The following is a 23,756-nucleotide window of genomic DNA, read 5'->3' as shown; positions in this document are numbered from 1 at the left end:
ATGAACAAATGATACACAGATTGTGAGCGTTTCCAATCAGTTGAGCCTCGCTCCCTGTTCGCTCCTACTGGGCAGTTTGTTTCTAGCTAGTTTCTACTCTGAAATACACACTGTGTGAGAGAAATGTCATTCAAATGTGAGTTAGATTGTTTTAACCCATAAATTATAAGTAATCTTATAAAATATGCATATATTTGTTTTTTTTTCTGGAAATAAATATATCTATATATGAAAACTATTCTTCTTCAAGTGTCCTGTGGGAGTCTGTGAGCTGGAGCTGATGCTAGAGGACCAAAGATGATCAAATGTGAAGATGCTGGAGGTTCTGGTGAGGTGGTCAAAGACCAAAGCGGCTCACCACATCAACAACAGTGGGAGACAGATGCAGAACCTGATGACGAAGACCTTCATCCACTGAGGTTCATCCCCAAACGGATCCTAGGTCTTCAACCATCTCTAAATACAGGAAACCATCAACAGGTGAAATCTTTTCCCACTGATGCTGCAAACTGGGCACCACGAGACTCCCTGGAAGTGTGGGACTTTTGACTGTCAGTGACCAAAAACGCCTGTAGATATTTTACATTTTATGCACGGTTTTATGCACAATTAGAGAGGAACATGCAGAAATGTTTTTGAAAATAGTTTGATATTGGACAAATTTAAACTTTTAACAAACAAAAACTGTTGTTTATGTACATTTGCACTGTTTTTCCTCACTAAAAACTCTAAAAATAATATATATATATATATATTACAATTTAAATTGCTCTAACACTATTATGAAATAAAATAAATTGTAAAATGATGATATATAGTAAAAATTCAATGTCTTCTGGAAAAAATAGGCAAACGCACACATTTGTAGGACATTCTCTGACCCTTTCATTATCAAAATTTTCAGAAAAGTCCAGGTGGACATTTTAAGGCTTAGGCCTTAAAAGTGATTGTCAAGCAGCCACTTAGAGCCACTTTTGTGTCAACAAAGCTGGTTCTTATTTCTAATGAATTAATTTCACAACTTCCTTCTTGGCATGGATTCTTGTCTTCAGTTTTTTTTCCTCTTGAATCCTTTGTTCCAATTAAAGTATGAACTTATGAGCAAAATCTAAACTCTAATACAAGGAAGTTTTTTCATATGATAAACTTGAATTATCCAAAGTGGCTGGGGAGTTTTGAAAGATACAAGAAATATTCGTAATGAAAACTTAATTGTTAGGCTGAACTACTTTTTATCCAAGTAATTCTGAAGAACATATTGTCAATTAAAAAAATAAATAAATAAAAGCACAAAAATGACATCTACAGTTTCAGGTCTTTGAATGTAACAAGGTAAATAAGAAATGCAAACAAAAATGTGCTGAAATTGACCTAGTTGCAAGAAAGAAGCAAAAAAATAATCTAAATGTAGAAAATAATTCTTAGAATAAAGTTGGAGGCCGACTCCACCCACTGCCGAAATGTGAAAATCCAGTCAGAGGCCCTGGATGTTTGGAAGTGTTACTGAGAAATTCATCTTGTCCTGGTTACGAGCAAATTGAAGCACAGAAGCACAAAATAAAGCAGTTTTATTTGAGTATGGGTGTTCACTGTCATTTTTTTTTCTTTTAAACCAGGGTTCTAGGCTAAATTTTTGAACTGGCTCCACCGATATGCCTAACTTTTCTTAGGTGCAGCAGCACTAACGTGTGGTGGACCCACCTTCTGGACCACATGCATTTAACTCAGCACTTATATATGGTCGCTTTTCTTTTTAATTGCTGTCAATATCGGCATTAAGACTTGAAAATGATCAACTTACGAACTGGTAAACTTAAAGCCCTTTATTTGAAACACAATTCTATAACATTACAGTAATAAGTTGGTGCTTAAAGACCTACATCAATGAAATTAGTGTTTTTACATGTTCTTGTTGCATTTGTCACATGATAGAGGACATATATCAAATAATTTACGATAAAAACAGAATTTATGAGTATTTTGCTTATTTAAATAAAAACTGGCAGTTTAAAAAAGCTTAATTTGTGATAGATGTTCCACTCCTTTCCAGTGCATCCGCTTGCAGATAAATAGATCAGTTAACATCTTTGTTTTCTTCATGTGAGCTGACATCTGGCTCAAAACTGTATGGCTGGGGTTGTGAGGGGCTACTTCAGAGTTCCCCCGTGTCAAAAATGAGATTACGGAAAACTAAATCGAACACCCGTTATCCGATTTTCGTTTTTTTTCGTTTTGGTGCGCAAAACGAAAAAACAAAAAACGGCTCGTTTTTCATTTTTTCGTTTTGGATTTTGAATCAAAAAACGAAAAAAAACGGTTGGTTTTTCGTTTTTTTTTCATTTACGATTTTAATTGAAAAACGAATGAACGAATGATACACGGGATTGAACGGGAACTCTGGCTGTCATCCTTGATTCATAGAACCGTAGTTAGATACAGACTTTCATTTTGCTTTGAGCATATTTACCATAAGTCAGAGAATCAGCTCCTATAACCATGAATTCAATCGTGGTGGTCTAATGTGTTGTCTGAACACCTAATTTAGAAATGTACTCTTAGAGAATCTTTAGTCAATGCTTAAAGAGATTTAGAGGTTTTATGTTTCACCACTTGCAATAAGTAACAAACACCAACATATACAATTTATCAACTGCACACATCCAAACTTAATTCATTCATTGGTCATCCTGAAACTTGGGGTGGCAACAGTGCAGAGGTGAAGCATTGACCTCTGATTGGAAGATCTTGCCTTGCCTGTCGATGTGTACTTGGGCAAGACACTGAATCTCACATTGCTCCTGGTGGTTACATGTTGGCACCAGTGGATACACCAGTCTGTGTGACTTTGACTGTAAAGCACTTTGGAGCTTCCAAGAAGGTAATAAAGCGCTCTAAAAGTAGCTGACAGCACATTCAGCTAGTGGAGCAATGATCGAAGGATTGTCGTTTAGACCCCATCTTTTGGGATAGAAATTTCACTCTCCCTGCCTCCAGTGTGGTTCCACTGGTGTGAATGTCCTGTTGATTGTCAAAAGGGCCATAGGTGCAAACTGGCAACCATGTGTCACTCTACCCCAGGGCAGCTGTGGGTACATCAGTAGTGCTTCAAGTATGAATAAATGCTTACACATGGAAAGCGCCTTGTGTCCATCACTTTCCATTGTCAAATGTTTCCAAAGTCAGTTTGTGCCTTTTCTACAGTTCTTGAAAGAACATTTTCTCATGTAGCTTAAAATGCAATAGTGTGCAAAGATAAATTTGATTCCATTTGTGGTAATATTAAGCCTTGAAAATGTAACCGTTTTAAGCAAATAAAGGGAAGCTGATGTGTACCAATTTCCTAAAATTGAAAGTCTGAAGTACCTCAGTCACAAAAACTGATGGTAATTCTGCAAACCTTCCATTGGCAATGTTGAGTTCAGTGTGACATCTAGCAGGGAAACCTCCAATCTGGGGTGAATTGTTCAGTCTGATCATTTTTCAAGTTTAATTTTAAACCCTCTGCAAAAATTCTGGTTAAGAGTATCCCACACTTATTGGAAACCAAAAAGAATAACTGGTTTTAACAAGCGGAGATTGGAACCAAATCCTTTAAGTTTGCCTCTTTGTATAAAAGGAGAACTCACCATTGAGAGCCATGTGAAAGACCAAGATTACTTTGACCCTCAGATACACCAGATCTAGGATTTAATGGAGGAATCTAACCTTCAGTTTTGTTCTCCTGAACCACCACTACTCATTTTACAGCCTTCTAAAATTGAGCCACCACAATATTTAAGATTTAAAGAAACTTTATTTGGGTTAAATCACAGTCTAAAGCTGAAGTTTCACTCGTCGAGAGCAGAGACCTTTTCATCACTTGTGCAGCCGCTACAGACTTCCTGTTGAGACAGACATGCTCAGAAATCTCATTTAAGCTGGTGCTGAAATTTTTTTTTATACTCACCTCCAGGGAGAGAGCCAACTGTTGTAGCATTAGAAATCAATCCAGACTGATCTTTTATCACCAATGGCCCCAACACTGTGTTGTAGCTCGACGTGTGAGGTTCTGGGTATTTAGTCAGCAAGTTAATGCATGGAACTTTTTGAATTTAGAAGTTGCAAATTCCTTACCGTCGACTGATCTTCTGGCCTTTGAACTGCAAACTGAGTCACAGCAGCTACAGACGGAGCTTTGAGATGGGTCATCAAGCAGTTCCCAACTGTAATCAAGTTGACAGAGGAAATTAGGGCTTTTGAGTGCTCTTGAAATTGAGTCACTTTAACTTCATGGTCTTCTGGTGACATTGCAAGTTCAAGTTACCTTCCGTGTTCCTTTACGTGGCAAGCTTTTCTACTCTGGCCAAGAGCACCATCATCCCATACAACCAAGTTACAGTGGATGTACACCTACAAGAGAACACCCATGAAAATCTATAAAGTCAAAAGTCCAAATGTCAGGAAAGAGACTTGCCTCATCTCCGAGACCAAAGTTGAAGGCCTGAATATAAAGGATAATGGCCGATGAGTGGTAGCGTGGAAGAAACACCGCACTTCCTCGTTTGCTTTCAAAGAGACATCTGACAGAAAAGAGAGCTTGTTAGTTCCTAGTCTAAATATTGTTTAAATTCTAAGTACAAAGCTCACCCGTGATTTCCAACAATTTGGTGGACATGGCTGCCAGGATGCAGCTTTGGTGTAGTGGCAGCAACACATTCATCCATGAGCAGCAGTAGGGGCTGATGGGACTTTTGCTCCACCGCTGCCCATATAGGCATGAATGAACCCAAGGGGATCACATTTGTCTTTGCCACACCAGTTAGTTGCTCTTTGAAGAAGTAAGGGAAGATTAGAACCAAATCTTTTAAGTTTGCCTCTTTGTATAAAATGAGAACTCACCATTGAGGAGAGCCATGTGAAAAACGAGATTACTTTGACCCTCAGATACACCAGATCCAGGATTTAAGAATGGAGGAATCCAACCTTCAGGCCTGGGGGAAGAAAAATATATATAAAAATAAACCAATCCTGGATATTCATGCATTCCTGATAAACTTTGTCAACCATACCTCTTATAGACACATTCAATAGGCTGCTTGAAAACGACAGGCCTCCCCTTTGCTTGTGGCCTGAAGCTCAGTTCATTCTTATAAACCACATTTTTTCCCTTAATCTGCAAGAGAAAAAGTGGTCAAATATAGGATGGAAGCAAATATAAAGGTCACTTTGTACAAAAAATAAATAAAATAAACCTGTTTAGTAAATTTGCATTCAGAAAACTTGTAATCAAAAAATGCCTCCCCGTCTCCAGAGGCTAAAAGTTGCCACTTGGATGGCATGCAACTTCCGAGGAAAAGACGAGCAGCGTACGGCACAAAGTGAGAAGATACCCTCCATTTAACTTTCACTGAGTCTCTTGCACAGACAACTTTAATATCTAGGATAATAAAGAGATAATATTAGTCAAATGTAACCACAATTTGCATTTCACAGATATGTGAAGTAGAAGGGAATACCTGGCTCAGCACCAGCTGCAATAAAAACAGCGAGGATCACAGCACCGAGGTAAAGGCAAGTCCCCATGACTAGCTGATTCAGAGCAGACTGACATGGATGAATTTTATACAACTTCCTAAAACCTAAACGATTAACACCTGTGCAAGTCAGGGCGGGAAGGAAATGTTGCGTTTAATGACCCTTTCTCAGGGTCTGGGGAATATAACCAATAACTATTCACTCTCCATTTGTTCTTCTTTGTTTCGATAATCAACAAAAAACACTCCTCAGACTTTTTACTCACTACAAAGATTAAACATATATGTCTTATTAAGTGGTATGGAAGAGGGCGGCAGAAGAAAAGGATTTTGGTTTAATTAATTTTTTAAAATTCCTTAAATAAAAAAAATATCAAAAGAAATTATGTGTTTTTGCACATTCTTTTTAAAAAAAGACATTGTAGTTGGCCTATTTCTTAATATTCCCTGTTTTGTTCCTCAGTAAAGATATCTTTAAAAAATATCTTGCTAAACTGCGTCCAACTTTTATTTTGTTTTTTTTGTTTTTTTGATAAATAAATTCACATTAATAGCTTTTTTCCCATTAATATACATTAATTTAAAATTTCAATTTATGATACGATTGAGTATTAGGATCTTGAAAAAAAAGTAATGTTACAAAATTTAAAGTTGCAAATGTGCAACTTTGCAAATTAAAAAAAAACTTTTTCTTTTTTTGCTATTAAATGGCCCTAAAACTCCATGGTAGAGTTAGAAACTTTGCATCTCTATCTAATATCCTGAATTTGACCGTTTTGTATAATATGAGGCTTTTATTTTTCTGCTTGACTAAAAAAAAAAGCATTTGAAAAGCATCTGGAAAAATATATATAAACATGAAAGAAAACAAATAAATACATTCTAACTAATCACACACTTGTAATCAAAAATTCACTTTTGAAGTACTATTCCGTGTTTACTTAGGTAACTGCTTTAAATATGTAAGTACTGTTACAATAGTACTTACTTTTTATTAAGTCGTTTTGTTTGTGCCCAATTTTGAGAATTCTTTAGTTCTCTTTTTTTTAATTTATAAAATAAAAAATACAATACAATAAATACATTGTAGTATACATATATCTTTAAGTGCAAAGAATATTGCAAAATTAAAAAGTTAAACAATGTCTTCTACTGAAGTCAACCAACATAAAACAATAAAATAAAATAAAACAAAAAAAGGGAAAATTTTAGAATTTAAGATAGGTCTGCTGATAAAAAAACACAATTTGTTTTTAATCATTTGTGATTGTATATTTTTACATTTTGATATCTACATTTTTTATCTGTTTCTTTGATTTTTTTAGTAAGGGTACATTACTCAACCATTTTTCTTTTGTGTATGTAATATTTTGATAATATAATTATATATCTTTCATTGGAATGGCAGGGTGCGCCATCCCTGAGTTATCCTCTTTGCAAAAGCGGAACCTTTGTGTTCTGACATTGTTGCTTCCGGAGCCTTGGCACGCTACACAGGAAGTGTTGTCCGGTTAGCCGAAGTTGCTGTGTGATGAGCTATTTTCGTATAGTTTTATTTTCTAGATATTATAAACCTTTATAAATTGTAACATACTTCATTTTCATCATGCTGATCAAAGTTAAGGTAAAACTTTAATTTATAAAACTATAAAAATCTTCCCCTGGTTTTCGTACTAGTATCGGTCCGCCTTTTTTATGTCAGGGCCTCGGGTTCTGTATATTCACACCTAATTCAGTAAATGTAGATTCTTGGTTTACTAATATCTATTTTTTCTGACTTGAGAATATTTTTGTACAATCTCAAATTGTGTGGTGTTTATTCTCGTTTAAATAGGTTAATTCAGCCTTAAATATTTCAAAACAAAACAGTTTAGTTACCTTTATAAATCATGGTATCGTTTCTCCATTGAGTTACTGTCATTTTGTCCTTCCTAATTTATTTTTTTAAAATTAATAAATCCACGTATGTAGCTGTTTATACACAGAAACGTTAATTAAAACGTTTGAGGTAGTTTTCATTCTGCATTCACACTGACATGGCTTTGACATACTTTTCAGTGGTCTACCTAACTGAAAGTTGTACATTTTATTGTGTAAATATGTGATTCAAACAGCCATCACGATAAACAGAGATTTTAATGCTAAAAATTCTATTCAAAGTGTAGCAAAAATGGATTGAAAATAGTCACATCAGCAGTGAAGAATATAGAGGACTCTAAGGGAATATAATAGAATATTATAGTCCTAGTCACCAAATGCTTGAATTGAATTCAGTTCAGAATAGTAATCAAGAGCCTCAACAATCACAAATCCATGATTAAAATGTTGCATCACTTTGTTAGTTTGAACAAGTGCCGTGTTTTTTGTTTTTAAAAATCCACACCTTTTTTTTTTTTAAAGCTTTGGTTTTATTTATTTTTTTAGACCCTCACTGGAAAGGAAATCGAGATCGACATTGAGCCTACAGACAAGGTAAACAAAACAAAATATAATGTTCTGTTTCGCCTCCTGCCACCTTTGTGGTCTTTTTATTCTTTTAGTAAATTTATTATCAAAATTTGCCTTAATAGAACAAAATATTTTATGTTGACACTGGTCATTACAAAATTAACGTGTTAAAAATATACATTGTATTTTTTCTCCGTGAAAGAACAAAATACATATTTTTGCAAAATTTGTTTAATAATGTTTTAGTCACTTTAATTGGAAATTGTTTTACCTTTAACACTCTAATATAATTAGGAATAAATAGTATTTTGGGACTTGCTGCTGCATATATTTCCAACTCTCTGTGACAGCGACATGGCGATGTGAGTTTGGCACATTCAAGTGTTTTTGTGCATCAGGTGGAGAGAATTAAAGAAAGGGTGGAGGAGAAGGAAGGGATCCCTCCACAGCAGCAGAGGCTCATCTACAGTGGGAAGCAGATGTGAGTTCCTCCGCCGTTTACCGAAGTCTTTCCTGATGCTTCTCTTGCTGCCACATAATCATCTTTACTGCCCCCTCAGGAATGATGAGAAGACCGCCGCCGACTACAAGATCCAGGGAGGGTCAGTGCTCCATCTTGTGTTGGCACTACGGGGAGGATCGGCGACCCGCCACTGCAGCACGCACCTCTTGTCGTCATGAGAACCACCGATCGCCATCACTTTGGCACTTAAGAGAAAATATTTGAATTTTGCTTTCTTCATGCCAATTTATTCCAGAGGAAGGAAAACAACTTTCCTCTTAAACAAAAAAAAAAAATCAGAAAGCTGTGCTTTGTTAGTTTCTTTCTGTGAATAAATCCTAAAGCTCACTTTTGTTCTCCACTAAATAAAGTCACTCAGTTGTTTGTAGATATATTTTCTTTATTAGAAAACAACAGAATCTTCAAAAGACAATCCGAACAGCCGACAGAATATTCTCTCTGGTCTTTTCTTTAGATTAAAGTAGTGAAGTCAATGCGGTTGATTGACATGTACCAGTAAAAGCGGTTTTGTGAACATGTTTGTGAAAGACTGCTTTGCATAAAATCTTTATACAGTAAATCTATAAAGACTTGTGCTTTCATACATTTTATAATAAAATCAATATCCTAGTGGTACCATCTATTGCTGTAAACAAGAGGTTTGGGTAGATCAATCAACAAATATCCTAATAGGTTCAAAGTGAAAGTGGTTTCAGGACCATGACATCATTTTCACAGATTGACGCCCTTTTGAATAAAAGATTATTTTTAAAAAATAGCACTGCAGTTTTAAAACAACACGCTGACTTTTTATTTGGCCAGGGAGTGGATAATTCTATTTTATACAGTAAGAAAAGGCACAGGAAAGAAACAAAAAATAAATCTGAGGTCAAACACCAGCTTAATACAAGCGAGAGCTGCAAATACAATCATGTTTAGAATCCTTCACCAAAAAAATGACAGTTAAATTATAGTGCAATGGATTGGCTGATACATACATGAGCGGAGGTTTAGTTGTCAGAATTATTTCTACTCTTTGAAGTGCAAAAACGGGAAAGAACTTCAGGGAATTTAAAGGGAGTGCTTCACAAACATTTGTTATTGTCTCTCAGTGACTAGAATTTTTTTTTTTTTTCCAGGTTGACTGAAAAAGTGGTGCTTTATAGTCAAAATCTGTGATATTTTGTCTCTTTTCTGCATTAATGTGACTCCAAAACTCACTTTTTGTGGTTAAATGCAAAAAATAATTAATCAATTCAAAAAAAACTAATTTTCCAGTTTTTAAGATCAAACCTTCAAAGTAAATTGAAGTTCGGAGTGAACAGAAATACGTGGATAATCAGAGGTCAAACCGATTACTCAGCAATTCCTTCAAATTTTGAGAGCATCAAAGAGAAATTAAAAAAAATAAGTTTATTAATCTTTTAAAAAGGCCTTAAGAAGCTGTCATTTTCAAGTTTCTAAAGTTTAATCAAAAATGTCTTAAAAAGCCTCAAAAAACTAAATATTTGTTGTATTTTGACTGTATTGGGCCTTCTTCTCAAATAAAACCTGGTATTTCAAGTCATATGTTTGCAGAAATTAAAGACTAGAACCATATTTAAAGAAGAGAATGAGGTTAGTCTTCAATATTTCTATAGATTTTGAAAAGTGGCTTTTTTATAATGAATAAAATAATTTTCTACTAATATATTCGGCTCTTTAGTTCCTGAGTGTGTTCCGTGATTACAAGCTGCAGAGGTTCTACTGGAGATGAGTAAAAAAATACCCGGTTCTGATTTCCCGTGACAGAAACATTCTTTATGCACAAACTGTACATTAAACCTGATTTCTGAGACTGTCTTCAGAATTCTTGCACAAACTACCAAAGTAAAGACGATTTTTCTGTGTGATGACACAACAGGAGTGTTCGTCATGGGTAAAAACGGGTAACAAGATGGCGGAGGTGTGCTGATATGGAGTGCAGCCTGGACCCATTTGGGCGTTAATCAAACGTGCCGGAGCTAAATCTGGGTCAAACGGATGACCCCAAGCGTGAAAAATAATGCTGCAGCTGAAGAGAGAAAAGGCCAAAAATGACATGAAAGACACACATGCAGAAAATGATTCATCCCACACATGAAGGACTGATCTGGGTTTCTCACACAGTGATTTGAAGTTTTGGCTTTAAAAAAAAACAAAAAACGATGTTGTTCCTCTGAGTTTGTCCAATTTGAGACATTCTAAAAACCAGATGATTTCATTGAAATATCTCGATGCAGAGAGCTCAAACAGTTTTCTTTTTAAGAGAGTCCGGGAAGGGAGTCGACCTGAACCATATCCTGAAAGGCCGATCCTTGCCTGGTGTAGGAGATGCGGATCCTCATTTTCAGATTAACCTGAAAGGTATGTCGGGGTGATTCATTTATTTGCTGAAAAATACCACGTGTTTTAGATAAAAGTCACAGGAAATTTGAAGTTGGCAAAGACATTTCTTCCTTAAGCGATCATCTTTAAACAGCAGCTTTGTTTGTGTGTTTTCATGCGCCACACCCACCTTGTTTGGGTTGTTGAGCATCACCAGCTGGGTCATTTGAGCTGCACCTCGTGCAGGCAGAGAGTCCCTGCTGGGGGCCTTCATGTTTAACTGCACACTCTGGAGGGCGATAAAAGAAAAAAAAACTAACTACAAGACACATCTCAACTGAAGTTTGCTCAAATTCTGTCCTCCAGCAAAAGCTCATTGAGAAAGAACTATTATTTTACTAGCAAAAACAGTTCAAGTGACTTTTGTAAACAAAGATAGATTCGATTGTTTTTACAGAAACTATCAAAGTTTGTCTTATTACCAACGATGTGAGAAAGTTTATTATTATTTCATTTTACAGTAAGAAAGATATTACTAAGAGTACTTGATATTTTCTAAAATATCAAGTACGAAATGCAAAAACGGAAGGATTTCTTATTACATTTGTTCTCTTTTATAAGAAAAATGCCACACGTACATGTCCAAAACTCGGAGAGAGTTTTCAGAAAGTGAATTGAAGGCCAACAGGGTGAAAACATTCTCCTTCAGGGTTAAACAAACCTTGGGCACTGCGGCCTGCAGGGTGAAGCCGCTGATGTCTGACTCGGAGGCGTTGGTGGCTGTGAGCGTAACAGCCAAGGACGAGTCTGACTGCTGCTCACAACTTAGTGTCAAAGTGACGCCATCTTTCTCGTACACCGTCACTGAGGGAGCTGTGGACGACAAGAATTTAGACGATGTTTCATAATAAAAAAACTGACAAAAAAAGACAAGAACTGACAATAAAAGACTCTAAATAGTTACAATTTTAATTTTCAGGTCTTTTTTTGCTTGTTTGTGAGGCTGGGTATAAAAAATATAGACTGATTTATTTTCAATCAATTAAAACAAAACAAACTTATTTATCAAATCAATTTTCCATTGCAATTCATATTTTTATTTTTTTTAGGCACAAAAATAAATAAAAAAATCCACCCACTTATTTTTAATGTGAGAAATCACAACTTTATTACTAGGGTTCCACCTTTATTCAGTTTTATGCTACTAGTTAGGTGACTTTTTTTCATTACTTCATAAAAAAGATTTTGAAAACAAATATTTCGGTTGTCTCACCCAGTGCTACATTGCAAAAACTGAATCTTAAGAAAGTAAAACGGCCTATAAAAAAAGTGTTTTATTTTCTCTCTTGCAAGAAAAAAAATAAGATTTTCAATCGCAAAAATCTTTTTTTCTTAAAGTAGGACTTTTTTCTCTCTAATTAAAACAAAGTCTGCCAATGGGGTGAGAATGTTTGACTCATTTCTAAGGGGCTTGTTTTTGTAGTGTCGCGACTGTAGGACAGACCGGGTGTTGCAGGACTTGGTTCCAGCCCGCCCAGCAGGTCCAGCAGGTCTCCTCCAGCAGAGCCAGATGTATTGATGGGGAGGGTCTGAGCTGCAGGGATTTGCTGCAGAGGCTCAGAAGAGCCTCCGAGTAGATCTAACAGATCGTATGTCTGAGAAGAAGCAGCAAACAGAAAGTACGAGGATCATTTGAATGCTCACAAATATGAATGAATAGACAGAGTGTGTGTTTGCTGCTTGAGTGTGATGACTTCACCTGTTTGGCGGGCTGCTGCTGCGGCGGCGGCGCTGGCACTCTGTCTTCTTGTGTAACTTTGGAGGAGTTGGTTTCGGTGATGGTCTCCGCGGTTGCCTCCCCGTTGGTATTTCCAGAGGAATTTCTCTCCATCAGGGGCATCCTCTCCAGAACTGCTGCCCTACAGAGAAGACGACTTTTAAAGATCTTTTTTAAAAATAGAAACGCACTTTATTTTTAAAGAAAGCAAAGATCGGCTCGTCTACCTCATGTGGTCGTATTTCTTGAAGAGTGCGTTGTACTCCACTGCTCTCTGTTGGAGCTCCACATCGATGCAACTCCCGTAGATGCTCACGATGCTCCGGATCCGGCTGACGAAGACAAAAACGACCTTAGTTCTGATGTGACGCTACAGCTCGTGTCCACATTGAAATGAGCAACCATCAAAGGAGTTCTTACTCCACGTTGTCTGTGATACGTGTGCTCAGCTTCATGGTGGCGGTGAGAGCAAAGCCTCTGGTTGTCGAGGACGACATGTGCGACTGCAGAACTGTTTCCAAGGCGTCCAGGACATCGTCCTCTGACACCTGATCAACAAACATGTCCACTTGGTAAAAATCTGACCTGAACATTTCTTGACTTCCACTGCTATTTTACTTGCATTTGACAAACAAGCAGAAATTCTCCACTTGCCTGTACAGGTTCGGTTTCCTGGCACTCTCCTTTGAGCAGCAGGTCCCCGTATTCTCCTATACACCAGCACGCCACCTGGACCAGAGATTGCTGTGCGAATGAAAGCTGCGTTCAGAACTACTTAAATCCCAAAATAACCCCGTCTGCTTCAGCTACATTCCACTGAATCATTTAAACGGTGGGAAAACTGCCCGGATGTTCAGACCCTGCTCTGGAGCGGCGGGTGACCTGCATACAGACCTGAGAGATGTCAGTCACCAGAGCGCGGTACAGCTTGTGGACGGTGTAGCAGTGCAGCTCTGAGGCATTGGTGATGAGATGAATCAGGTTGGGTACAGTTTCATCTCTCACGTCGCCCCCTGCCTGGCAGAACGGGAATAACACAAACGCTATTAGATAAGACTGAATATGTGGGTCAACAGGTTAATTTCAGTCTTAATACAAACAACTAGGACCATCAAAGTTTCTAAAACAGATTGATTTCCCTTTTTTTTTTGTTTAAATGAAAGCAAACTTGTAAAAAGTTGAGGAAGTTTCAACGATCAGTTCATGTTATCTGGTTACAGTATTTGTTCATTGCACTATTTTGAACAGTATCAGTGATCCACATTTTTTAGATGATAAAAATAAAATACTTTTTTATTATAGCTTATTACATGTTCCTACCTACTTATCTTACAAACAATAAGAATGTATGATTCTGAGAGAGATGAAGTATGAAGGACTGAGCAGCAGGGTGTGTATCTATATAAGATCTAATGTTAGGAGCATTAAATATTTACATAGGGTTTAAAACCTCAGAAATACAGGTGATGAAGAGTTTTTCCTGACTCAAAGATAATCCAAAGTGTAATAATATGTCTCCTTCAACTAAAAGTCCAAAACAATTGGAGATTATTTCAGAGAAGAAAGGTTTAGGGATAAAAGAAAGGTAGTTGTTGTCAGTAAAAGCAAAAATGTGGTTATTTTTTGTCTCTCATACTGTTTGAGTTTATTACCTTGAATATCCATTAGAGACTCATTCTGATGAAAATTGTGCTTTTGGTATTTTTAACTTTTTGGAAGCTGGAGGACATTTATTTAAAAAAAGTTAAGCTTAAAATTACATTACTGAGTGTTTTATTCATATCATGAGTCAGGAGCAAACCCAAAAACTGTGGGTTATAAAAGATTGCATTTGTGACATAGAAAATAAGCCACAAGCTGCTTGCTCTGGGAATGGGGCGGAGCCATATTTCTAATTTCTAATGAAAGACTAATGATCTGCAGAAACTATACCTTAAAAAATGTATTTTTAATTATTTTAATCATAATTAAAAGGACTACTGGGAACACTTACAATCGATCAAAAGATGATTTAAAGAGTGACAATTGGTTAACGAGTAAACATGTCGAGGCCAAAATAAGAGTAAAAGTTATTGTGCAATAAAAATCCTGAAATATCCTCTTAGGAGTTGAAAATCTCTCTCATTTGTGGGAGTTTAAGATCTTGAAAAACACAGTCAAAACTAAATTACCTGATTTTTTTTAAATGGAATAAAGCAAAAAAAAGTCTAATCTTTAGAGGTCCAGAATTGTCAATGTCTTAAAAAACGTCAGATTTGTCTATTTTTGCCTTTTTCAGCTAGTTTGTGTGACGTCATCAGAGCTGAAAGAACCAGCAAAAACCAATGACTTGCATATTTCTGATTTCACACCACCTTAAACTACATCAGTTTTTTATACAGTTTGTCTAAACCAAAGCTTGGATTAATGTTCCCTCTCGCTCAAAGGAGGAGGAAATGGATTGTTTCTTATAAATAACAGCGGTTTTATTGCGCCTGCATAAACTGCGACATGTGGCGTGATTCAGGAGTGAGAGAGGGGTCGTCGCAGAGAGTGCAAGAAACAAAAGGGTGTAGCGTTCACCATGCACTGTTGAACGATCCCCCTTTGGTTTGAAATCCAGCTGTTCCCTTTTAGTTAGCACTAGATCTTATTTTTTTATTTTGAAGTTGCAAACTTGTCTCCACTTGTCTAATGACTAAAGTGATCAAACTCTTTGTTTTTTTCGAACCAGAGGAGTCGGTGAGTCTCTGTGAGGAACCCAAAGGATGTGAGGGTTTGTATTTACCGTCGTGAGGACATGCAGGATGGTGTCTATGTGCCAGCGCTTGGAGGGTGCATACCTGACAGAGGCAGAGACACACACAGCCGGCTGAGCAGTGTGTAAGTGGCAAACTGCAAAAGTTACTGCACTGCTTCCACACACACACAAACAAACAAACAGGCAGATGTATGAAGCCATGAAGCAGTGTGTCACACAAACACAGAAATCCATTTACTAAGACAGTGAGACATGTGTAGAGTGAAGCAAGTGGAGACCAGCCTTAACACAACAGCTGAGTCACATTTATGCCCGACGTGACACAATGCGTACATTTAATACGTGAATACTACCTCTCAGCAGCGATGAATATCCCGCTAGTGGCTTGAGCCTTGAGCTCGGGAGGACAGGAGGAGAGGAAGAGGAGGAGTTCCTTTATCATGGAGCGGATGTTGGAGGCTGACACCAGAGCCAAGGAGAGCTCCAAGGCCCGCCTAGACGGATGGGAGCCAAAGATTAAAGGTGCTAATTAACTGAAATCCACCGCAGTCCAAATGAACAGATGTTCTTTTCCTTGTAATTTGGGATCATGTGACCTCGAGAGACACACAGATCTCTCTGAATGCTATCTGAACCACTAGCGTGTAAATTCTCCCAATGAAAAAGATAAGAGAGGCCTGGAATTTTCATCACAGGAAAGACATAAATGGGAAAAAAATCCAGGAAATCTGATTTTTAAATAAATTATTTGCAAATTATGGTGGTAAATGAGTATTTGGTCAATAACAAAAGATCAAGTCAATACTATGTTATATGACCTTAGTCGACAAACTGTTGATGGTATTTTGGCCCATTCCTCCATGCAGATCTCCTCTAGAGCAGTGAAGTTTTGAGGCTTTCGCTGATTTTTTTCTCATTTTGTCTCTCCTCTGATGAAAATTCAATGCCTTTCTCATCGTTTTAAGTGGGAGAATTTGCACAATTGGTGGCTGACTAAATACTTTTTTGTCCCACTGTATTTCTTCATAGCAAGTGACTTAGTTTCAATCCGTGACACTTCAGAAAAAAAACAATGAAAAAGTTTGAGAAAATAAAAATGTTTATATTTTTTACATCTACATTTATATACATTATTAAACGTTTCCCTTGAGTTTCCAGATGTTTTAGATGCACAAAAGAAGGACTTTGTGAAATCAGGACTTTTGAGATTGAATCTATGCAAAAATGGGCAGCATGAGGTGAGTTACCGCTTGACAGATGCATCCTGGTCCTTCAGGCAGTCTACTATAGTTCCCCGGTGGCGCTGCACTGCATTGTGGTCCGTTCCAACAATCTTCTGAAGGGAAGTCATGGCAATGTACCTAAATATGTGCACAGAAAAGCAGCAAATACGGATGAACGCTTTTGGTTTTAATGAGATAAAACACAGAAATAAATGATCAAATCAGAATAATAAGTGCTATATAAACTTTTAAAATATATAATTGACTAATCATGCATATCACCCACTCGGATTATCTTTTGATCTATTTTGAAGGGGTTCCCAGTGTTTTTTAATTATGATTATGCCTTTTTAGACAACAATTTGAATAAAGAAATAATCAGAAAGGCAATTTTAAGCTTAATCTTCTTTATATACGTCTTCCATCATCAGTAAAATATCACAAGAACATGTTAAAAACGCCATTTTCATCAGAGTGAGTCTTTAATGTGGGGCAGATATCCAGCCAGACAAGTCTGACAGGAATAAACCAGTTACAGACCTGTTGAAGGAAACCAGTAAGACCTGTCAGTCTGAAACAGTAACAACAAAGATCTAGGAACCTGCAGAAGCCCTCCTCTCTACTGAATGAGACATGACCCGAAATAAAGAGATCAGACTGAGGACAGACAGGAGCCCTCCAGCGGCTTCAGAGGAGAGCGATTAGTCAGCCTGCTGGGAGGAGGTTCGTCTCTTTGGCAGCTGAGATTGCTGTCGGCCTCGTGGAATGAAGATGGGAACTGACTTAGGGGTAAAAGGAGATATATTAGAGGAACGAAAAACAGAAAACAGGCACCCACCGAATGTTTCTGTCGCTGTTCAAGAGAAATCTGCCAAGAATGTTGACGGCCAGAACCTATGGATCAAAAAAAGCATTAACGAGTCAGATATGGAGCATCCCCTCATCTGTATGAACGTGATTGGAAGAGTCCCTGTCTCTCACCCTGAGGCCGCTCTCTGACTTGATATCCAGAACGGTGAGAACAGTCTCGTAAAGCACAGCGTTGCCCACAGTCTTGGTGCTATCAGTGTTGGTCGCCACCTTGGAAGGCAAATGATATAAAGGCAAAAATTCACTCATTTTTCTTTTTTACTATAGGATTTGCTTCAGCCATAACTACACTAAAACCTAAACACACAGAAGGACTGTTTCCATTTGTCTGATATTAAATCAAACGTCTGGTAGAAGTGAAGAGCAAACCTGAGCTAAGAGGTCGTTCATAGCATCACTTGCAGATTCACTGTTGCGGCCGAGGATTCTCAGCAATCTCAGGATGCGTACCTAATCATGGAGGCAAGAGAGAGGTCAGCTTATTTTCAAAGTCAAAGATAAGCAGTTACAAGTATAACTTAAAAAAAGAATGTTTCGTTTTAAAAGTTTGTGTAAAATTGCAATCCTTTAAGACAAAAAGGAAAACAGGAGTTAGTGTTTAAAGTACCACTCTGATTATTTTTTGATCTAATGTAAAAAAAGGTTCCCAGTTGTCTTTTAATTAGGATTATGGTGATTTTAGGAAAAAATTAAAAGCCTGTCTCATTTATTAGGACGTAGTTTCTGCAGAGTAGCAAGTGTTCATTAAAAATTTAAGTTGTGGGCGGGACCGTTTGTGCAGAGTTACTCCACCCCCTTCTCCTCTCCATTGAGCTTGGAGAAGGGAGCTTGTGACCCACCCAGTTTATTTTTATAGGGGTTTGCATTGGCAATAATCTGGCGATACGATACATATCACGATACACGTCCAGCGATACATATCGCGATATATCCCAAGACAGAACCAGAACAGGTATACTTTTTTTTTTTTTTTTTTTAAAAGTACGACTTAGAAAAAAAAACAAAGTCACACTATGTAGTACATGTCTCATAACAAAAACCGTGAGGCTGACTTAACCAACGAGATTGAACATTTAATACAAGCAGGCTCTTGCGAGATCTTGCTGTTCTGGTGCCGTGTAGAGCTGCTCAAAGTGCATTGTGCTGCCACAAATAATTAATAAAATATCATCTTATCAGCATTTTAAATCAATACCATTATCACCAAATGAAATATCGCGATATATGACCAAATCGATTTTTCCCTGCACCCCTAATTTTCTGTCACAAATACTTTTTTTTTTTTAATGTCATCTTTTCGTCTGCTCTTGTTTCAAAGCAACATGTATACAGAAATCTTCTGAAATTCAATTTTAGGATTATTTTCTTTTCATTTGTCCTCCATCATGAGAACAATGCCACAAGAACATGTTAAAAACACAATTTTCATCAAAGTGGGTCTTTAAACTAAATTCTTATCCCAGAAAAAGACCATGTTTAAAGACGTGTGCATTTAAGTAGACATTACATGTCAAAGGATGTACTTATAGAATCAGTAAATAGATCACAAAAATGATGATAAGTTTGCCCTGGAGTAAAATCTATAAAGAATAAAGAAATTCTCAAAAACACAGTTTAATTTTAAAATTATTTTGTCCTGCATCACAAGAAAATGTTATAAGAACAAATCAAAAACACTAAAAGCACAATTTTCATTGTAGTACGTCTTTAAAGGACTTTGATTAGCAAATGAGCTGGTGGACCCTTGAGTGTGAAAAGTACACATGTTTGGATTAATAATACACAAATGTGGCTGTGGTGTTAAAAAAATGGCGGAGCTGCAGCTCACCTGAAGGAAAGGATCACTGATTCCAGACACATCGTGCTCTGGAGAATACCCTGAAATGATCAGGCCTTTCATGATCTGAACTAGATCTGGCACCGTCTGAAATAAAAAAAACAACACAAAACAGTTACAACACAACAAAGAGAGCCCAGCCTAACATGTGAGTCCAAATCGCACCTTTCTGAAGCGTTTCAGCGTTTCTGGGTTCCGCTCACATAGCTCGGTGATGAGCACCACAGCGCCGTGCAGCACACCTGTGGATGAACCCCATCCAAACATTTAGATACATCAGAGTCCAGGTTATTAGAGTTCATTACACACTTAGGACCTACTAACCGTGATTCTTCTCACTGAGAAGGGAACGAGCAGCAGGGATGAAGAGCTCTCCTAGATCCTGGACTTTTCTTACGATGTGAACGGCACATAAAGCCGCCTAAAAGAAAAAGCATCATAATGGATTTCCTACAGACCAATCTCTACATGTTCATAGTAGTTATTAACAGACTTTTTTAAAATTGGACTGAAGCAAAGCCCTACAATATCACCGCCTTAAAGAAGATTGATTGCATACAATCACATAAGTATCAGTAGGACGCCTGTGGGAGTGAGGAACTACGAGATCTTGATCATTTGAAGCACTTTTAAAGAGATCTCTCAGAATTTCCACATTCTTTTAAGTTGAATATCTTGATACGATTGTGTTTCTCTAACTTTGTAACAACAGGCATCCTCTCACACCCTGCAATGACCTCATTTCTTCTGGAGAAATGTCAGGATGCAGAGGCGCTCACCTTTTTCTTAATGTAGGAGTTAGCAGACTGCAGCAGCCTGTCGATCTCCGGCGCCAGATCCCGGCACATCTCAGCCGAACCCATGCAGGCCAGTGTGCACAAAGCCAGAGACTGCACGTACTGGTTACTGTGAGAAAGGTCACTGGACAACACAGATTCACAAATACGCTGTTAGTAAATGTGCAAAATGTAAAAAAAAAAATAAAAAGTACCAAAATGTTCTGTACTTCTTGATAGAGTTGGTGATGAGTAGGCTGGCGTCCTGCTTCTCGTCCAGGAGCATCATGGCTCCCAGATATCCCACTCGCTTCTCACTGTAGCGAGGACTGGCGATCATGCGAACGCACTCCATCTAAAAAAAGGAACAACTCGGTGAAACGGCGAGCCGCTGAAAGCGCAAAAGGCCTGAAGGGGAGAGCTGCTCCTTCCCCGCTGCAAACGGCAAACCGAGGCAGCAGCAGCGTTGTTGAGTTGGAAAGGATTCAGTGGCCTACTTAGAATAAATAGTCAGATTTTGACATGGCTTACTCAAGGGAGAAGTGTTTTGATAGCAGGCAAAATGTTAAAGAACAACATTACACTCCCACGATTTTGTTTTAACATATTCCATGTTGCTAAAAGTGCTTGAACCTCCTGACTACTGTAGAGCCCCTTGTTCCTTATCTTTATACATATTGCTTATGCCATATACGTCAAATGTATGTAAAAAGTGGCATAAGCAATATTGACTGTATTACTCATGATTAACCTTTTAATTATTGTTAGGGTGTTTTTTTTTAATTGTATTTTATTTCGACTTTATTGTTTTAACTATTTATCTTCTTGTGATGTTGCCTTATGTCCCAGGTTTCCCTTAAAAAAAGATCTAATCTCAGTTAGATTTCCTGAATAAAATAAAGGCTGAATATTTTTTTTTTTAATTGTATGAAGATAAGGAATAAAGGTCTCCATACTACCCGAGGAAAAACAAAACTGTCCTGTTAATTTTTGTTGAAGCCCTACTCTAATGAAAGTTGTGCCTTGAACATGTTCTTGTAGCATTATTCTCATAATAGTCGACATCTTAAAAGATTGTTAAGAAATAAAATGGAGTACGGATGAAAAAAAATGTCGTTTGAAGAAGTATATAAATTAGAGATAACTGGGAAGACTCTTCCTGGAAGTAGCGGATCCCCACTTTATGATCGTCATAATGTGAGGACCTGTTCTTTTTTGCGGATTGGAAGCATTGATATGATGGAAGAAGGCTGTTACCACGGGTTCCAATGAAATTAAGTCAATTCAGTCGCCATTTTTGCCCGATTTCACCATTTTGGGACCAGAAGACATTAGTAAGCAGTGATTGGTCAGACAATCTGTCAATCAAATTTTCAAACGCTTCAGTGGGGCCAGCGGGAAACACATACTCTTAATAGACATCTGATTGGCCAGTTTAGAATTTGAATAATTTGCAATAAAGAAAATATATTGTGAAAAAACAACTAGGTTCAGCAAGAACATGTTAAAAGAGACACCAGAACAAGAATAGTTATTCTGAGAAACAGAATGACTGAGTAACAGCTGTTTATGTCTCAATATAAGTCTATTGGATTTTGGCTTTCTGGGACCAGCGGGTACTTCCTGTTTGAAACGTGGGGGGAGGGGATGATCAGTCCAGTTCTCTCTATGTACTGTCAATGATTGGGAGGAGCTGGTGCTCAGAGTGCAGGGTTTTAGAGGAATTCTCAACAATGCGTGAATGGATCAAAATATCACTTTTGGGAGGGTTTTTCATGAGAAATCAACATAATACTCAAAAAAGTTAATGTTGCATGATTTAAAATAAATCATACGGTGATTGGAGTGCAACTTTAAACCAAAATCTTCACATTTGGTACAATTAAGAAAGCTCCAAATGTCCTCTGTAGATACTTAAAGGAGTTCATTCATTTATATGTAGTGGTTGGGAGACATTCAGGTTTAGAAGTTTGCATTGCTGGTAGTCAGGAGGTTAAACGTAGAAGCATCCAGAACTCAGCTATGATTCCTTCCACATTCATACCACCCAAACTCATGACTGGACTTAGCCCAAATCCCCTCACCTGACCAAAATGGGCGGGGTAACCCAACATGTGCACATAGAGAAGCTTGGCCAGGTTGTGTGAGCGCCCCCCATTATCGGTTTGCCTGAACTGAGCCCGGATGGCAGCACACTCCCTCTGGATGACGCCCCGCTCCTCACACTGAGTCCTGGCTGACCGGATGGCCCGGATCATCTCCTGTAGGGGGACTGATGGGGACATGGCTGTGTGTGTGGAGGAGAACAAGAGAGGGAAGGGGAGGGAGGAAATGTGTTAAAATATATACCATAATTTAACATTCAAACAGTGTTTAACTTCCTGTAATTCTTTGTTTTTGCTCTTTAGGTTTATGACATTTCTCATCTCTAATTATATTGGAAAACTTGTGAGTCAAATCACAAAAATTGAGGAGTTTTACCCCAAAACATGAATTCTGTATTTACCAAGTCTGTGGTGTCACTGGAGTAAGAATGGGTTTTCTGTTAAGCATTTTCTGTCGAGTTTATTTTACAATTATACGACTTTTTCTGATGTAGAAAATGTAACAAACACGAATTCTTTTGGACTCACAAGTTAACATAACACTGGGTGTTGTGGTCAGAGCAGAAAGCCGGAGGCTAGCCAACCGACACAAGCGAGCTAACCTCCGCGCGGATGCTGTCAGTTGTCAGGTGGGCTAAAAAGCGAAGCCCCTTACTGTGAAAGTCTGTCGGGAGGGCTGTTTGTGTTACAAAATGACAGCGTACCTCAATACAGGTGCCTGTGTGTAGAAAGGAACGCAGTGCAGTTCACACTCGGCCGCTGTTACTTGGCTGGACATCCAAACGCGAGAAATCCATGAAGATTGTGTCAAAATGTCGCAGGCAAACACCCCACTTCCTCCTTGAATTTTCAGAATAAAAGCCACGTGCCTGAAAAAAACATTTTATTTACTTTAGACTGATTTAATTTAGGTAATTCTTCTTTTTTTTCAAATATGCTAATGTTTTTTATATTTTTATTATAACGTTAATCTATCAGGATATTCAAAATAAATAAATAAATAAACAAATAAGACATGGAATCCTTCTGGTTCTAATACACAAGGGAAACTAGAAAAAAAGAAATAATAACAACACTATCAATAATAATAATAATAAATTATAACACAAAATACATTATATTTTACATCACAGAAGTAGTGATTTTTGGTTTCTAGTTGTTTTTTTAATGTTACCTTTTTATTAACATGTATATTATTTTTTATTTATTTTATTTTATTTTTTTTGCTTTGCTGATTTATGCAATTAAACTGACATTTTAGGTCTGTTATGGTTGTGTCCATTTGCCAAAAATTAGACAAAAAAGAGTTTTAGCATCCCCCTCAAAAAATCTTTCTCTAAAAGTTTGTTTCGCTTTCTAAACTGGTGATTTGTGTTTAGTTGTATTTGTTATTTGGGTTTTCTGGTAACTTGATTAAGTCAGGATGATCCTAATCCACCGCAAAACTCTAATTTGGTGGATCAGAAAGAAAATTTTGGCAAAACTATATTAAGAACGGATATTCTGCTTTAATCAAGTATTTGTTCAGATGATTAGAAATACAATTATCTTACTTGATATCACAATGTCTACTTTTTTTTTCTTGGAGGTGTGTCAGGCTTTTACTTCGAAAGTACCGC

The 23,756-nt window shown here is 37.4% G+C and overlaps 3 protein-coding genes across 3 annotated transcripts; 1 reads left to right on the top strand and 2 right to left on the bottom strand.

The window, feature by feature from the left end:
• Positions 1–3,773: 3,773 nt before the first annotated feature.
• LOC112147268 (zona pellucida sperm-binding protein 3) lies at positions 3,774–5,650 on the bottom strand. Its single transcript, XM_024273523.2, has 10 exons — positions 5,496–5,650; positions 5,232–5,416; positions 5,049–5,152; positions 4,879–4,970; positions 4,627–4,807; positions 4,454–4,559; positions 4,304–4,389; positions 4,114–4,202; positions 3,947–4,048; positions 3,774–3,881 (listed from the first exon to the last, which is right to left on the bottom strand). Exons 1-10 carry the CDS (start codon positions 5,560–5,562, stop codon positions 3,871–3,873), a joined length of 1,023 nt encoding a protein of 340 aa, XP_024129291.2. The 5' UTR covers positions 5,563–5,650; the 3' UTR covers positions 3,774–3,870.
• A 1,313-nt stretch (positions 5,651–6,963) lies between these two features.
• nedd8l (NEDD8 ubiquitin like modifier, like) lies at positions 6,964–8,851 on the top strand. The gene is made up of 4 exons (XM_024273525.2): positions 6,964–7,137; positions 7,938–7,985; positions 8,360–8,442; positions 8,522–8,851. Exons 1-4 carry the CDS (start codon positions 7,120–7,122, stop codon positions 8,640–8,642), a joined length of 270 nt encoding a protein of 89 aa, XP_024129293.1. The 5' UTR covers positions 6,964–7,119; the 3' UTR covers positions 8,643–8,851.
• A 793-nt stretch (positions 8,852–9,644) lies between these two features.
• Positions 9,645–22,995, bottom strand: ap1g2 (adaptor related protein complex 1 subunit gamma 2). Its single transcript, XM_024273522.2, has 22 exons — positions 22,842–22,995; positions 22,117–22,319; positions 20,263–20,387; positions 20,036–20,177; positions 19,581–19,677; positions 19,422–19,498; positions 19,248–19,343; positions 17,789–17,869; positions 17,531–17,629; positions 17,388–17,443; positions 16,574–16,687; positions 15,680–15,820; positions 15,354–15,408; positions 13,481–13,603; positions 13,241–13,330; positions 13,007–13,134; positions 12,814–12,918; positions 12,569–12,728; positions 12,314–12,464; positions 11,531–11,682; positions 11,000–11,098; positions 9,645–10,841 (listed from the first exon to the last, which is right to left on the bottom strand). Exons 2-22 carry the CDS (start codon positions 22,315–22,317, stop codon positions 10,746–10,748), a joined length of 2,388 nt encoding a protein of 795 aa, XP_024129290.1. The 5' UTR covers positions 22,318–22,319; positions 22,842–22,995; the 3' UTR covers positions 9,645–10,745.
• Between the last annotated feature and the right edge of the window lie 761 nt (positions 22,996–23,756).

This window comes from Oryzias melastigma, linkage group LG17, assembly GCF_002922805.2.
Source record: "Oryzias melastigma strain HK-1 linkage group LG17, ASM292280v2, whole genome shotgun sequence".
Classification (NCBI taxonomy): Eukaryota; Metazoa; Chordata; class Actinopteri; order Beloniformes; family Adrianichthyidae; genus Oryzias; species Oryzias melastigma.
This window is presented reverse-complemented; position numbering and strand designations above follow the sequence as displayed.